General features: G+C 41.0%; 1 protein-coding gene across 1 annotated transcript; it reads right to left on the bottom strand.

The window, feature by feature from the left end:
• Positions 1-1695: 1695 nt before the first annotated feature.
• On the bottom strand, positions 1696-15102 carry FBXO28 (F-box protein 28). Its single transcript, XM_050316424.1, has 5 exons — positions 14866-15102; positions 8984-9093; positions 7913-8051; positions 5262-5457; positions 1696-3397 (listed from the first exon to the last, which is right to left on the bottom strand). Exons 1-5 carry the CDS (start codon positions 15076-15078, stop codon positions 3003-3005), a joined length of 1053 nt encoding a protein of 350 aa, XP_050172381.1. The 5' UTR covers positions 15079-15102; the 3' UTR covers positions 1696-3002.
• Between the last annotated feature and the right edge of the window lie 1299 nt (positions 15103-16401).

The raw sequence follows: 16401 nt of genomic DNA, 5'->3' as shown, positions 1-16401 counted from the left end.
AAAAAAAAAAAACAAACCAACCAAACAAAAAAAACCCTACTACGAAACAAAAAGTTTTCAAGGCAAGCTGCTATTTTTAGAAAAGCAGAAAAACTGATCTCAGTAGTTTTAAGTTATTTTAAGAAAGTAACTATAAAAGACACAATTGCTTTCCCTGTCAACCCTGAGCTGTTCAGTTTCAGCCCTTGATGAAAGTGCTAAAGCTGAGTAGTGGTGCAAATAAAACAATTTTTCATGCAACTTTGTAAACTACATCTCCCTTTAACAGATTATAGTCACTTATCACTACAAACATTGTACTTCTCCAGGCTGATGCACCAACTCATGTAAAAGTGCACAGACATTTAGAATGACAAGTGATTTAGTTTTTACTCCAGGCAATTTATCAGCTTGTTCCCATGTTGCAAATGCACACTTTCTATTTAATAAGGGACAACAGTGTCAGAAATTACCGCTGCAGCTCCTTTCTCCAAACTATTACTTCATTCTGTTTTCTCCATTCTGTCTGTGCCAGCAGGGTATATTCCAGAGGGAGCCTCCCTCCCTGGGAAGCAAAACACTGGTGTGCCTTTGCCATGGCGTTCCCAGAGCTGCCTTGTAACCTCTGTTACATATCTGTGATGTTTCTGGGGCCTTGTTCCATTTCACTGTGCTCATCAGCAGGCGGATAATCAGGATGCACCTGCAAACTCAGAGCACGTGACGCTTCCTTGAGCTGAAGGTTCCAAGTTGGCACTTGGCACATTCACAGAGAACATTTCATGTAACAATGGGCTGTTGTTGTTTCCAGCTCCGTTTACGCAGAGCTAGAGATTCCCCAACACATAAATAAATGATACTCTTTGAGTAACCTGAAACTATTTGTATATTGTGAAGGGGGGGGAAATTGCTTGCATATTCTAGAAATTAATAAAGAAACTAAGGTGAAAGATATTCAGGGATGTATGAATAAACCTTTTCAGTAAATGCAATTCACAAGTTTATACTTGTTGGAAGTATTTCACCACAAATAGCTGGTAAGTAGTCCATTACAGGAATTTTTCATCATGAATAACCGTTGAATGAATTTGTATCACACAGTAATTATAGCTATTATGCTGAACCTTTGATTCAAAATTATTTTTTAAAGTATATGCCAGTATTTTTAATCTGAAGAGCAGGCATCTATCTTAAAGAGATTCTTAATGTTAAAAAAAATTCTGAGCTGTAGAAAACCAGTATCAGCAAATGCTCCTTTAACACTTTAAGTCTTCCCTCAGATAATCTTTTATCATTTCCTTGATGCTTAAGAAAAAATGCCTATTTTAAAAAAAGACTCAAACTATTCAAGAAGTTTATTTGAGCGCTAAATGTCTGCGAAATATTAGGCATTTGCAACGCTACTCCTGGTATGAGTCAATATGTTCTAGAAGTAAAAACTGTAGCTGAAAATTCAGGAAAAACATCCATTTTCTGTGATTATGTAACATTTGATCAGACAATTTCTGATTTGTTTGTTTGGTGCTTTAAATACAGCCACTATGTTATGCTGACAGCTGTACAAAACGAAAGAGAAACTTGAACTTTAACCCATAGTACTGAGATTGTGAACAGCTACAAACGCAGCATTTGCATCTTCAGTGCCATCCCAAGTTGAATTCAGAACCACCTAAACCCAAAGCAGCAGCTGGTTAAAAAAAGAAAACATAAGTCAAATGATAAAGCTACATAGTTTAGTACATTAAAACAAAACCAAGGACAATGGTATTTGTATAAGGTTCCAAAAATATACAGATGGGGAGGGGAATAATCACTGTACACAACTCTGAGGTGGTTAAAGTGACCAGAGAGACTGAACAGTGCAAGACATGCTTTTCCAGTTACAAGCTCAAAACAGAAGTGCAAAAGAAATTAAAGCTTTGTCTGAAGTTATTTACCTTTTAGGATAAGGAAAGCTTAGAATATTGTCATCAGTGTTACAGAGAAATTTCCACCTCAACCTCAACACAGACACACAAAATAGTTTCAGTTTTCCCACAATACAGCATTTCCCTCCAATGATGTCCCCCAAGCTTGGTGAGTGTAGGGACGACTCGTCTGACACGTGTTAGATGTTGGCCCGTGAACCAAGTGAAGGCCACTTCTCAGCTCTCCAGCTTTGGCCAACAATACCTGCCTCACAGGCAGGGTTCAAACTCTCCTGCCACTCACCTTCTAACACCACCTCACTGTAGAACAGCAGCTGTGCTGAAAGCAGATGCTAAGTTATGGCTGAGGAACAAAGAAATTGCTTTACAGGTCTCTGTGCTCTCTCCCAGAGTCTGGAACAATTTCAGGCAAGTGCTTTTGGCAGGCTGACTAAGCTGTACATGCATCTATCCATGCAAATGTAGAACATGGCTCCCAAGACCTAGAACCAGGGTGTGTGCATGTGAAGACTGGATAGAAGGCCCTCCCTTGTAAGTTTACAAAAATATATAGCTAATACTGTAGCTTAAGAAGTCAGTTTTACTCATTACAGAGAACCCCAAAAAGTATTAACTACTTTTCAGACATTCCAGACAAGGTCACTTGTAACAAAAAAAGTCAAGTTCTCAAAACCAAGATTTTAAAAGTGGATCTTTCCTTCAAGTGAACAGGACATCTGTTTTTACGCTTAACTTTTTAGTCAGTTAAGACAATTTATTTAAGATTTTTTGTGAACATATGCATAAACACAAATAACTTTACTTTAAACACGTTTGCACAGAAAAAAAAAAAAAAGGTTAACCCTTCAAAACATAACAGAGCAGGTCTGGTTAGTACGTAACTATTGCAAATATTAAAGATTCTGTGCATTAGGCCCACCCATACAGAAAGCAGGGGAAAATTCAATGAAAGAAAATAACTGTTCAAGTCTAAGAGGTGTTTTGAAGAGCCAGCAGCTAAGTGACACCATGAAACTGGTCACAGTATCCAAACAAGCAGACCTGCTTGGGCTACTCGAGCAGTGTATCCTCCTGAAGGTGTCATTTACTCCCAAGTTATTTTCTGTTTCGAAGGCGCTTAGATTTCCTAGGACAGTCTGTGGAATCCACCGCCTTCCTCCGTTTTCGAGGAGATTGTTCATTTGAGCCAGAACCTGAGGAATTTCCTACTGTGCTCTCCATCACCTCTCGCAGCTTGCGCTCAAGCTCAGCCAACCGGGCATTCTGTTCGCCTATGATTTGGGTTTGCTCAAGCAGTTTCTGATCTTGATCCTGGAGCTGTTTCTGTTGCTCCTGCACTTTGATGCGGAGCTCAGAGATCTCCCGCTTTAGCGCTGTCAAACCCGTGCCGTTCGCTTTTACTTGCTGCTGGAGTTTGGTGACTTCCTGCCTGGAAGGGCTCTGCTTGGAGAACAGCTGCATTGTTGTCAGTGCTGCAGAAGGCCCTGGAACTTCAGAGAGAAGTATGATTAGTCCTCTAAAACTTCATGGTAAAAACTGTGTCCCAGTTTTCACATTTTGCTTATCCCTAATCCCCAGACATGAATCTGAACACCAGTTGCAATTTATATGAGCATGTAAACAGATTTACAGTCATTTAAGTGTCTAAGAAGAACGTGTGGTAATCTCAGAGCAAAATTTAATTTAAAATGCTTATAGATTTTCAGTAGTCTGGAAAAACAGCTCATCATTCATTTCCTGTATATAACCCCCCCTCCTTTTGCTGTATCAAAAATTGCATATAGATATTGTCATGTAGACTTAATGTTAAGTCAAAAACCCACAACACATCTACTTTACACAGAAGAGTTAGAGTAAATAAATATCTTTCATTAGAGCAGCAAAAACCTGCTGTCTTAGTTGCAGACAGCTAACAATTTTGTGATTTGGGGCTTAACAAGATATTTCAGTTTAACTTACATTTTAGAAGAAAGGAATTTACTTCCCACGCTTCGTTAGAATCACTCTTCCTAAGTACTAAAGTCATACTGGAATCTGAGCTTGGAACTGTTGATTCTAATAAAGTTCCTGCAAATCAAGGAGACTAACAGCTACTGTATAATTTCTTTCACTTCTTCTGCTATATAAGTTATCTATCACTTTTTCTGGTATTTTACTCTTCAAGCAATGCTGTGCAAGCAAGATGCAACTTTTAAGTGCTATGCAGACAGAACAGTCAGGAACAACTGAGAACAGTCATCCTCCTTTTCCTCCTGTTTTTTGTCAGTCAGGATGCCAGCACAGCTACCATTACGTGGCACTAAGGGGTTGCCATTGGAGAAATTACGCTCCTCCCTCAACACCAGACAGGCATTTTTATGCACCATAAAGCCTTGCCCTCGAAAAGCCAATTGACCTCAACTATGGTTTTGGGCAATACTTCCTCAACCGAGAGGCTCAGAATACATTAACATATAAATTTAACATATATAATAAAAAAAAATTCAAACCATATATAATTTAAAAAAATGAAAGTATAATTAAGAGGATATAATTAACAGCTGGTATACACATGGCTAAAAGGGTGGACAGGATACACAAGAAACAGTAAGCATCTCCTGCAGTTAGGCCTGTCAGTTTTTTTAAGAGGTAATATTTTCTTTCTTCTATTTTTATTAAGTTATCCTTTTAGGGACCTAATTTCACAGTTTCTGAAGTGTGAAGATGTCCTGTACAGGGAAAATGCTACACTTTTACCAGCCCTTTTGCCTTTTGCCATCCAGGCCAAAGATTTAGTTCTAGCCAAAGTTAAACTCTGGTTGACAAAAGTTCTGGAAAGTCTGAAAAGAGCATATGAAGGACCAGTTTAATTGCTTACTTGTAGACTGTTATTTTAAATATTGTCTTTTCACTATTACCTGTAAGTATTTTGCTTGTTAGTGTATACAACATTGCCCCAGGAAAGTAAAAAAAGCACATTCAAGTATGTTCTAGCTCTCTATGTACTACAACAGCTTAGGCAAATTCATTTGCTGATTGTGCTAAAAATAAAAGGCATCAAGTTGTTGTTTCATGTGCCAAATTTCAACCAAATGCAATGATAAAGTCTAATTCATTGGTGGCACAGAAGTGTTTGTTTAAGGAATACACACTATGCATAATTCTAACATACATTCAAGTGACGTTCTTTCGGTAGTACAAAGCCTCTTTAAATTTCAAAGCAAATAGATTTCAATTAGCATTCTTAAGAAACAAATATCATCAATATTTATGTAATAAAGCTCATATTTAAGGGAGGTAGCCTTAAAAACATACAGTGCTGTGAATTTTTACAGAAAAACTAAATAAAACTTAATTATATGTTGGAATTAATACCTGGGGCAGTTCCTATCAGACGTCCCGATACATCTGACCCAGGCATCTTTCTTTTCAGTATTGGAACAATCTTCTCATCAAAATATTCCATAGCCATGGAGGAAATGTCCCTTAGTTCTTGAAGAACTTCATGAGCTCTCTGAGGAGCTCTTGTAGAGTTTACATATCTTAGCACTCGATAAATTTCATCTATTACCTAAAACATTTAAGAATAATTAGGATTTTCTGATAAAAGCATGATTATTTCAGTTAATGCTAAAAATTTTGGCATATTCAGGGGCTTTTACCATGTAACAGTTGCATACCACTGTGTGCTTTAGTTCTAGATCACCTTTTTGAATGAAGTGCTGTTTGTGATATATCAGAGAAGCTATTCACTTGATCTATCACAACAGCTCTCTTCAAACTCATGAAATAATGCTCATTATGCAAAATTTTGTTTTACTACAGCCATACTTGACTTCTGAGGTTATATAATCTATACTCAGCAGAGCACAATAATTTCCTTATAGAGATTCTGAAGACAGATACTCTAAGCTCCAATGTAGAGCAGTCACTACCCCAGCTACTTCTGAAACACATAATTGAAATAGCAAAAATTAGCATTATGTCAGTCTGAAGAGATGTAAGTATTTACTTGAGTCCACTTGCATACACCCAAAATAGTGCAAATTCAGATTAAGTCCAAAAGACATTAATTTAGAGAACATCAATCCACTACTGACAGAAAACATAATTCTATTAACAGGTTTGGCAAACAAGCCCTTTCATTAGGAGAGATACAGAGAGATGAAAGGTGTGCCACCAATCTATGAATTATAGTCTGAGGCACGCCAAGATAGGAGTGCTGGTCTCTCAGCCAAAACTACACAGATATTTCTCACAGGATTATGAATGGCTGAAGAGTTTCCTGAAGAACACAGATCATAAGGAGTTGTGTTTTGATAAAGGAAGCTTAGCTAAAAAGTTGCAAAAGCTAGACAAGACTTAAAGTTTCCCACCAAGCAACAAACTTACAGAAGACTTCCCTAATTTCACTCACATTATATCCTGTTAGCAACAACATCCTCAATATCCAACCTGCAGCAGGACTCTGCTATCACCAGGAACACTCACAGAATGCCAAACCTCCAACCAGGGTTTGCATATTCTAACACAAATTCAGTTCCTGGCAGTTCTGTGGCAAAATTTTTTGAGGGAAGCAATGCAGGTGCGAGGAACAGGAAGTGAACACTAAGCCTTGAATCTGATTGACCAAAATATTGTTCTCTGGTGAACTGGTAACTGTGCATAGAGAGCAGCAGCTTCAGCAAACTCATACACTAAGTAAATAATTAAAAAAAAACCCCAAACTTTTTAGCAGTAATATCAAAATACAATCAAGCTCCTTACTAGTCAGTGCCCATAAGGAAAATGGCTGGCAAGCTCATTTGCCCAACTCCTGCACACCCCAGGTCTAGACTGAGTAATGCCTTTCCATCTACCCTTCAAAATAGTATGGTAACATTTCTTGTAAGTATTTAATTTACTAGGTGAGTATCAAGGACTTCAGTTCATTTGACTTTGTTATATTACTTTTTTTCAAAATACATGGTACATATAAAATACAATGCAAAGTCAAATAAGAATATACTACACTATAGTTATTTAATTTAGAATGTATTAAATATCAAGTCAACAATGGTGTACAGAAACAGTTACCTCTTCAAGATAAAAATACATTACATGCTCACAGCCTATCCTACCACACTGAGAGCACAAATGCCTGCATGCTGCCCCCGAATCCAAAAGATAACTTTTCCATTCATCCCAGGGCAATTATCCGCTCATGAAAAAGCAGTACCAACATATCCAAACCTTACATGGAAAGATCAATGAACAAAGCACCAGGCTAATGTCCACTGATCTCGTTTCATCCCTGAGCTGTACCAGTCTTCCTATGACCAGGATTTTGTCAATTGCCCCATGCCCTGTTGTTTCCACAGCTTAATAAACAGTGGGATCTCCAATGTACATCTCTCTTGCATAATTCATACTTAATGCTGGGGTAGTGTACACCAGATGATACATATTCAATGCTGGGGTACCGACCACCAGAATTGCTCAGTAATATTCACATTTAACACACTTTATATTTGAAGCTAATTCCACCTACTACACAAAAATACACCATCCACTGTAACACTGAACAGTGTTTCCAGACACTAAGTATTTTATTCAATTAATCTGAGGTCCTCAAACCCTTAAGAAAGGTGCATAAAATCTTCCTGATTGAGTGCTTAGTGCCATACACAGCCTAAATTACTACATCTCCTGATAGCCTGGATCATGTGATTTGCCTAAAAGGTTGTAGAGGATGTATATGCCATAAGTCAAGCACCAGAATAAAGAGAGAATCTAAGGGCAAACAGAGACCAAATTTAAAATAATTAATATTTAAATATAGTCTGGTTCACTCATTTCAGACTGCCTGGTAAAACAGAGTATTGGCTTGTATGTTTGTTTACAAATACCTGAAATACAGTTTTTACACATATATATATATGTATACATACACTATATCAAGTTGCCTCAGCTGTGCCAGGTTAAGTTACACATCCTAATTTTTTTAAACACAGAGACACATTCACATAATATAATCTACGTTTTACCTTTCCAGGTATGAAGCAACAGAGGTTGGAATCCACATACTTCATGAAAGTCATATTCAACAGGGAGAGTCTCGTTTCCACAGCAGCCAGGATGTCTGCGTGGCGAGCTAATGAGTGATTTCTTCTTTCAGACTCCCGTCTAGAAGACAGACCATAAGATGACACTGATTTAACAAGGAGTCAATGGAAGTCCAACTGTAACATAACTCAAGTTAATTTCACCCTTAAAACCCCCTAAAGTTAGAAATTGTAACCACTAACATTTGTCTTCGTGGAAGTAAGAGATACAGATTGAGAACCAGTCAGTAACAGCATACTTCACTTTCTTAGACAAAATTTGTTGATCCATGAACTCTATATGTAATTTAGGACTATTTTAAGAACGAGCTTTCAGTACTAACTAGCAGTAGATACTGAATCAGTGTGAATATTTTTATCCCCCCAATTCCTATGGCTAGTACTTCAGTACAATTGACATAATAAATGCAATATATTAGTAGTGTTTGCTACAAAGTTTAGGTTGAGATAGAAGCTCTTTTGACAAAGGATCTCTGTGGTAAGTAGCATTTAGTTTCTTCACTCTGACTGGGAAATCTGATAGGACATAGCAGCAGCTGCACTTATTCACTGGAAAGAGGAAGAAATACATTGTTTCAGTGAGAAACTAGCTCCCAGTAATGCTCACATGTCAAACCTCTCTTCCTTCCCCCATTTAATCCTTGTCACTGCTTTCCTTTAAAGCAGTCTTTGATAAATCATGAGTGAAGGCAGTTGGTCATGAAAAGGAATGGCATTTATTCATTCCTAGGAGTCCTTGCTTGACTTGCCAGAAGAGCTGAGTAATACAGAACACAGTCTTCTCTGCTTGAAATGTCAGAGACACTTTCCATACCATTATTCTGCAATTAAATCTTAAGTTCAAGGGGCTTTCGGAGAAAAAATGAATTAAAACCAAATGACTCAAATTTTCAAGATATATAAATGGAATTAGCCATCAAGAAATTTCTTTTCAATAATCTGCTTAAAAGATTCTAACAATTAAATTGAATTGCAATTTTAACTCATACATACCTTGGAAGTTGAGCTTTAACTTGCTTTTGACACAAGTTGTGGTATCTTTCCACTTTCAGAAATCCCTGATTTAGCATTCTCTGGCAAACCAGGTCCATTCGCTTACAAACCTGTATTTAAGTAAAGAGAAATCTTAAGGCTCAATTAAGGCCACAAGTCACTTTTACTATTACCTTATCCATACTTGCTGGGTAGTAAAAGACCTTCTTACTGTTTTTTGTTCCATTTCAGTGAGCAAAAACTGCAGCTGAGATTAAGGCCTCACCATCTCCAACAATGATCATGATACTCCAAAGAGGAGCAGCTATGTTCACAAATTAATCTCCTGATACTGCCTAACGAGAGAGTAGGCTGAATGCCTCCCATATATAAGCAGATACAATTTCCTCTGGTTTTAATGGAAGTTTGCAAATGCCTGTGTCTGGCTTTTAGCTTGGTCTCCGGAGTGATTCTGCTAGATCAAGTTGGTATTTTATAGTTTCAAAAATGAAGCCTTTAAAGCCAAGAAATGTGAGGGTTTTCTGCCAGTGTTTAAAGCTTATGTTTTGAAGTCAGCCACAATTAAATGTAAAAACATATGCAACACAGTGCACATGAAACAAGATTCCTTTTTGTAGAAAAAAAGTATTTTCTTCTCCGTTTAAGAGACCAATAGTTTCTTTCCCCAAAGATTTAGGGAGAAAGGACATTAACATCTGCAGAAGATATAATAAAGTGCTACAGTTAAACCTTCACAAAGTTACCAGTTACAGGACAAAGCCAACTTGGACAAAAGTTTAAAGCCATTGCAATTCAGTTCTGCAGGTGCAAGAGCTAACTATTCTAGAAACTGGTTTCGTGTGGGTTATTTTTAAGTACTGAACTGCACAATTTCCACTTTGACCCCACATTCCAATGATTTAGCTTCTTCAAAAAAACAAACCAAAAAAACCAAACCCAAACACTCCTTTCCTCCATACACTTAATCTCATAACTTTTAAGTCTATACAAGCTTATACCTTGAGGAAGAAGATTCTCACTTCTTCCAGCAAAGCCTGCCATTACTTTAGAAAGCACTACACAAAGAAATTCTGCTTTCTGAGAGTCTTCCTCTAGTCACGGCTAGTTTAAGCTCAGTGCAAACTGACTATTTTCAAACAGATCTGTATTAACAAACCATTAAGCAAATACTGGATCTGTCTGTGCTCCTTGTTATTAGATCTTCCTTGATAACAGTCAAAGGAGAAGGATCAGACAAGTAAATTACAGAGGTACAGTCTCAGCACACTCTGCCCCACATTCACTGATCCAGTTAAGTCATCTCCTGTGCATGAGGAATAATGCTGGCCCTTCAACTACAGGAAGGAGGAAACTTGCCGTTTTCTTCCTGAGCTAGTAGCTGTATTAGGAGTGCATAGATCTGATACTGTTTTCGTGTACAAGGCTTTACAGCTTTCCTGTAGTTCTAACGCTACCAAACCCCTGAACTAGGCGATGGTACCTGCACTAGGGCTACGTCAGCTCTGCAGTTACTCGGCACAAGAGAAAAACAACCCTGGAGACACGATCGGCTACGGATTCGGAGGAAGCAGAGAGCGATTTCAACCACGCGCACACTGACATCTGGTGGCAGAAAGGACCTGCCAGTGCGCGGACCAAGGCACTCGCAATGGGTAATACGAACCGTGCTGGCTTTTTTTAATCTTACTCATTTGCTGACGCTACACAGCATGAAGAACCATTTGCTCCAGTTTCTCCACATTACCCGTATTTATGCCAATAACCAGTCTAGAACCCAAATGCCGAACAGATAACAGGCACCACCAGAAACAAAAGGTGTTTGGTTGCAACTGATTTTACTAATCATCTCTTAATTCTCAGCTGGTTCACCATGTAAACGGGACGGCACCTGTATTTATAGGAACAATAGACCTCTTCTAGACTGCACAGACAGCAGTCATATGCAAACTAGCATCATTACACTTTTAAATGTCCACATTAGTTCAAGACAATTTGATGCTCACTATTCAATGGACTGTAAGAACGTAAAATGTTAAATTTCCTCATATTTGTATTTGCAAATTCTGGTGAATATTTTCTTATGCAAGTCATAGAGCTGAAAAAGCCAGAGTTTCCTCAAAAGTCCAGTCCAACCAGCCCCTATGTTCAAATTTCAGGGTTAGAAAGATATTCCAAGTCCATGTGAAAAGCAGGATAAGAGGTTGCTTCTTCACATGCTGACTTATACGCAATAACAGCTTTCTATGAGCCTATGAACTAATTCTCCATTTGTAAACAAACTAATTCAATCTACTAGCTCCTGTTTCCTCAAGCATGTCTGATTTCTTCCAAGCTTCACTACCAGACAACCAAGTCCAAAACAGATATAAAACATCCTAAAGTATTTAGAGTCACTAAATGTTCTCTTTCTTAGGAACTACACAGACACCACACTTCATGACATGCCTTTCTAGGGTAAAGTGAGTGGCAAAACATTGATGACTTCAGCAAGAATCTTTAAAATAGAAATGTCTGTAAATACCAACGGACTCAAACTAGGTAGGAATACTAAAGCTATGCTTTCCAAAGGCTATCAGTCCTTATTTTGCTGTGCAGAAAACAAACACAAGTTTTCTGCAGAATCTAAGTCACTTCTGACACGTGTCAGTATCCAAGATAACCTTCTCCTCAGAGTGTGTGTGGAAGGAGGCTGTGGATTGCTTGGTTTTAATCACGACTGCTATAGTCATAACCTGAATGGAAGTGCCTTTCCAAGCTCAGATGTGTGACTGAAAAAGAAACTGGACTATCAGAACTTCATTATTATCCCACTGAGGTAAACATTTCAATGTTTCTGTAAGTCACTAAAAATATCCCCATAGAAGGAGCCTTCAAAAGCTGGAAGATAGCTAGTTACCATATCAGCATGCACACTAGGCTGCAGCTTGTCCAGAACATTACAGTTCAGACATAAGGATCTTTTGGGTTTTCTCTCATGATGACTATCAGAGAAACCAGACGAAATACTCAAGGCCTGAAAGCAAAATACTGCTCTTTTTCCCCTCATTCACTTTATCCAAACAAAATTTTTAGAACTCAATATTTACATAATTTCAGACAAGGCTGCACTCTGAATACCTGTTGTTTAGTCTCTGTTACTTTAGATCTACTTCACTGCTTAACCAGTAGGTGCTTCATTTATGCTTTCAAATGCAGTAACACCAGGAATAGCAAAAAGCATTACGCTCAGGAAAGCAAATGCTTCTTTGCACAATGAGGGGCCCAGGGTCCTGCCTTGCCTGGTGGCAATCATCACAAGCAGGAAATGTTCCTTACCTCATCCTTTGCTGACAGAAAAAGACTTCTGGATCTTAAGCCTGAGACTATGCTCTGTATAAACAATGCATGTTCCTATCTTCATTTTAATCTGAAAACGTGCTGGTATTCCACCCAGCCAACTCCTTGGTCTGTCATCTTGTACACACTCGAGATCCAACACCACTTTAACTCAAGGAATTTATTTTTGTTTATGGATCAGTGAGCTAAGGTGATCCAAAGTAAGAAAGATATTAGGACACCCATTTGCTTCAATGCTGTGTTCCAGTGTGACTGGTTTAGGGAATCCACATTTTGTTTGGGTGAACTGATGCCCTAGATCATATCTTCCTGCCTTCCTCAAGATGTTTTATCCCACAGAATGCCACATTCTAAGGGATTAATGAAGCTGCTTTCAGGCACATTTGTATGCTTAGGCATGATACCTAAGCAATTTAATCCCTGTCATTCAAGTAATGTGGTCCTGCGATGTATCTTTAGCACAATACTACTTATAATATACATTCATTCATATTTGATATGCAACTCACGTCAGTTCCCATAGAAGAGAAAAATTTACTGTTTAAGACATCTTAGAGCAGGAATATACAAGTCTTTCCCAAGCCTACTCATCACCTTTAAAAATCAGAAAGTGATGAAATTTCATTATGAATTTATGCCTAGGCACTGTTATTTTTAAAGGCTACCTTAATTCTCTGTCCAACAGCACCTGGAGTTGCATAAAACATCCAGTGTCTGCCTCTCAGTGAACTGCCAAAAGAAGACCTTCAGTTCTGAACAGCCACCTGAAAGATCCAGCTTATGAAGCTTATGGGGTCAAAGCAGAAGGGCTTTGATTCTTTACTGCTGGTTAACAAAGAAAAGGGTATTTTCTTCTCAGAAGAATGCTCATAGTGAATGCTTTCTGATGTGCTTAAGGGAACAATAAGGAATTTGCTGGAGATACATTTTCTTGGCTGTCACTGACTCAAAACTAAAAATAGGGAAAGACTAACTTAATAGTTTCCTTCACTTTACGCCCAGCATTGTTCTGTATATGTTTCAGAGTTGATATCTATCCAGTCTGGTTTTGGGTATTTCTGAAAGGGGCAGCCATCTTCTGGAAAAGCAATCTTGGAGGTGCTACATAAGGAAAGGTGAAAGAGTTACATTTTACTTCCCAGGTACCACTGAGACTTAAACACCTGGTTTAGTCCTTACACCATCACCTTTCCTGTTCTCAGCTTGAGTGCCAACACAGCATTGCTTACGAACACTGACTTGGTGCTAGAGAAAGCCTTCTGCTGACCGGTGGGTGAGAGCTGCCACAGGTATAACCACTTGTAAAATGAATGGGAGAGGTGCAGCCAAGGGCTGTGTCTGGCACTGCAATACAGACCATGAAACACTAAGTATAACAGAAGGTATCTGATGTACTTCCCTTAATTCAAACTGTGAGCACCACCCAAGATCTTTGGGGCTGTCCTGTGCAGGGCCAGCAGTTGGACTTTGAAGATCCTTGTGGGTCCCTTCCGACTCAGGATATTCTACGGTACTCAAAGTACTGCATCTCTTTTACAGACCCACCACCTACTCTCACAGAAGAAGCAAAGTCTTCGGTGGACTGACAGCATGCTCTAGAAATGTTTAGAAACCGGTGTACTTGGTGCAGTATGAATAAGAACAGGTTTTCTGCTTGAAGAGCTTTTGGTTTAAAGTTACAGTCAGGATGCAACACTTGAGGTTGCTGATCCAGGACACAAGCAGTCTAATTTTCTGCAGAAATATGCTTGAAATATTAGCCAGTTTAGGCTAATCAAGTTCTTAAAATAGAAACAGTACGGTATGTGCACGTTTACTGAGGGTTACATAAGCTGTGCATTAATTCCCTCACTATTATTCCATTTACAACCTCACAGGAGATTCAGCTTATCATAACGTGACATAGTTTACATCAAGTTCCTTATGTGGGCAGTTAAATATTGACATACATTGATCTCATCGCTGACAGCTGCACTTATCATTATCGTTGTCATTGTCAAGATCAAAGGTAGAGATAATGTATTTTATTAGATTTACCACAATGACTGCAAGAAGCAGGCAGCCTTTCAAACAGACAAGGGTTGGGGGTTTTTTACATCTTCTTTCTTTGCCCTACATTTATTTCTAGATAGGTTTGGCTCTTGGAGCAGCAGGCTCATCATCTCCTACACTTCTTGGCTTAAGCTCTATAAGTAAAAATAAACACACCCATGAGACACAATAGACTACCCACCCCAGGCAGTCACTAGCAGAAATAAGCCTCCAGCAGCTTAGTGTCTTCTCCCAGAGGACGAAAGGAACGAAAGAAGTAAGAGACGGTAACAGTCCTTTCGGAATGCGTGTATGGAGGCGCTCACGGAGACTGGAGAAGGGATCAAGCCCCATCCCATTCCACCCCACCCCACGCCATCTCATCCAGCCCCTTCCCCGGGGGAGGGTCGGCCGGTGCCGCCGACACCTCGGCAGCTGCCGCTGCCCCGGCGGGCGGATCGCGGCGGCCCGACCCGGGTCCCGCAGGGGCGCTCCCCGCCCCCCGCCGCCCCTACCAGGCGCAGCTGGCTCGTCTCATCGTAGGACAGGAAGCTGAGGATGCTCTCGATGGCCACGATGGGCAGCCCCATGAGCGTGTTGCTCTGCGGCGGCGGCTCCATGGGCGCCAGGGCCTCGGCGGGCTCCGGGAGCGGGGCCGGGGAGAGCCGCGCCGAGCCCGGGGCGCCGCCTTCGCCCTCCGACACGAGCCGCTCCTCCGGCGCAGCCATCTTGCAGCCCGTCCTTCCTCCGCGGGGGAGCGCGGTCCGCCCTCCTGTGACGTCCCTTCCGCAACCGCCGCCAACCGCCCCGCCCGGCATTCCAGCCGGGAATGCCTGTGGGGGTGTCGGTGCCCGCGGCCGCTCGGCGCCAACCGGCCGGCTCGCGGGACTCGTTCCACGGAGGGGCCGTTCCCAGGCGCGCGCCGAGAGGACGGTGCCGGGCTCTTTTCGGTTGTTCTCGGCGGCAGGACGAAGAGCAGGGGGCATAAGCCGGAGCACAGCAAGGTCCGCCTCAACACGAGGAAGAACTTCCTTACGTTGAGGGTGGCAGAGCAGTGGAACAGGCTGCCCAGGGAGGTTGTGGAGTCTCCCTCTCTGGAAGCATTAAGAACACACCTGGATGCGCTCCTGTGTCACCTGCTCTAGGTCATGCTGCCTTGGCAGGAGGGTTGGACTGGATGATCTCCAGTTGTCCCTTCCAACCCTAGTTATTTTGTGGTTCTCATCCCGGATCACCCTCTCCAGGAGGAGATACCCCACCCAAACTTCCCCTGAGATGGCTTTACAGCATCCCATCGTGTCCTATGGCTGGAGAATGGAGAGGAGAGATCGTCATCTCCCTCTCCATGCTCCCTCCTGAGGAAACTCTGAGAAGGGCCTCCCAAAACTCCTTCACTGCTGCTGCCCAGGAGTCTGTCACTGCTGCCTCCACTCTCTGGAAACAGCTCTGGCTGCACAGGCACAGTGGCCTCCCAGGAGAATGTGGGTGAATTACAGTGGGGCAGCTACAAGGTGGAGGAATACCTCTGTAGCACCTACATGAGGTGCGACTTCATCTTTATTAAAAATGTAATCCAGGCCTTTATTTTACCTACAGATGGGCGAACACCCTGTTTTGTGTTTTGAGTCCAGCCTGGCCCTACCCTCCTTTCAGGAGAAGCCCCAGGAGCTTGGCTGGACAGGGGGGTTGAAGATCTGCTGACAGCTTTTTGGGGAGTCGTAGCCAGCTGGGAAAAAACTAAGCAGCCCGAAAATCACCGCTTGAAATCAGACATTATTGAGCAGGCAGAACACCCAGAATAAAGCAAACTCTGCTCCGCTATTTGACCTTTATCCTGCATATTAGGGAGGTTTCTTGGATCGAATTGCGGGAACAGCAAAGGGATGGGACCAAGGGCTGTTAATAGAGCATTCCCTGGTGCTTCTGAGCGCAGGCACACCGTAGTTTCACAACCATTTTAGCCTGACAGAACTTGTGGCAGCCACTGAAAAGGATGGTGGCAGCCTCCTCTCTGCCTTCAGCTGCCGCTGCTGCTTTGTTTCACATCAGCA

Source organism: Myiozetetes cayanensis, unplaced genomic scaffold (genome assembly GCF_022539395.1).
Source record: "Myiozetetes cayanensis isolate MyiCay16 unplaced genomic scaffold, myiCay2020 scf2-11, whole genome shotgun sequence".
Taxonomy (NCBI): Eukaryota; Metazoa; Chordata; class Aves; order Passeriformes; family Tyrannidae; genus Myiozetetes; species Myiozetetes cayanensis.
The sequence above is the reverse complement of the archived record's forward strand: the minus strand, read 5'-3'. Positions and strand labels throughout refer to the sequence as shown.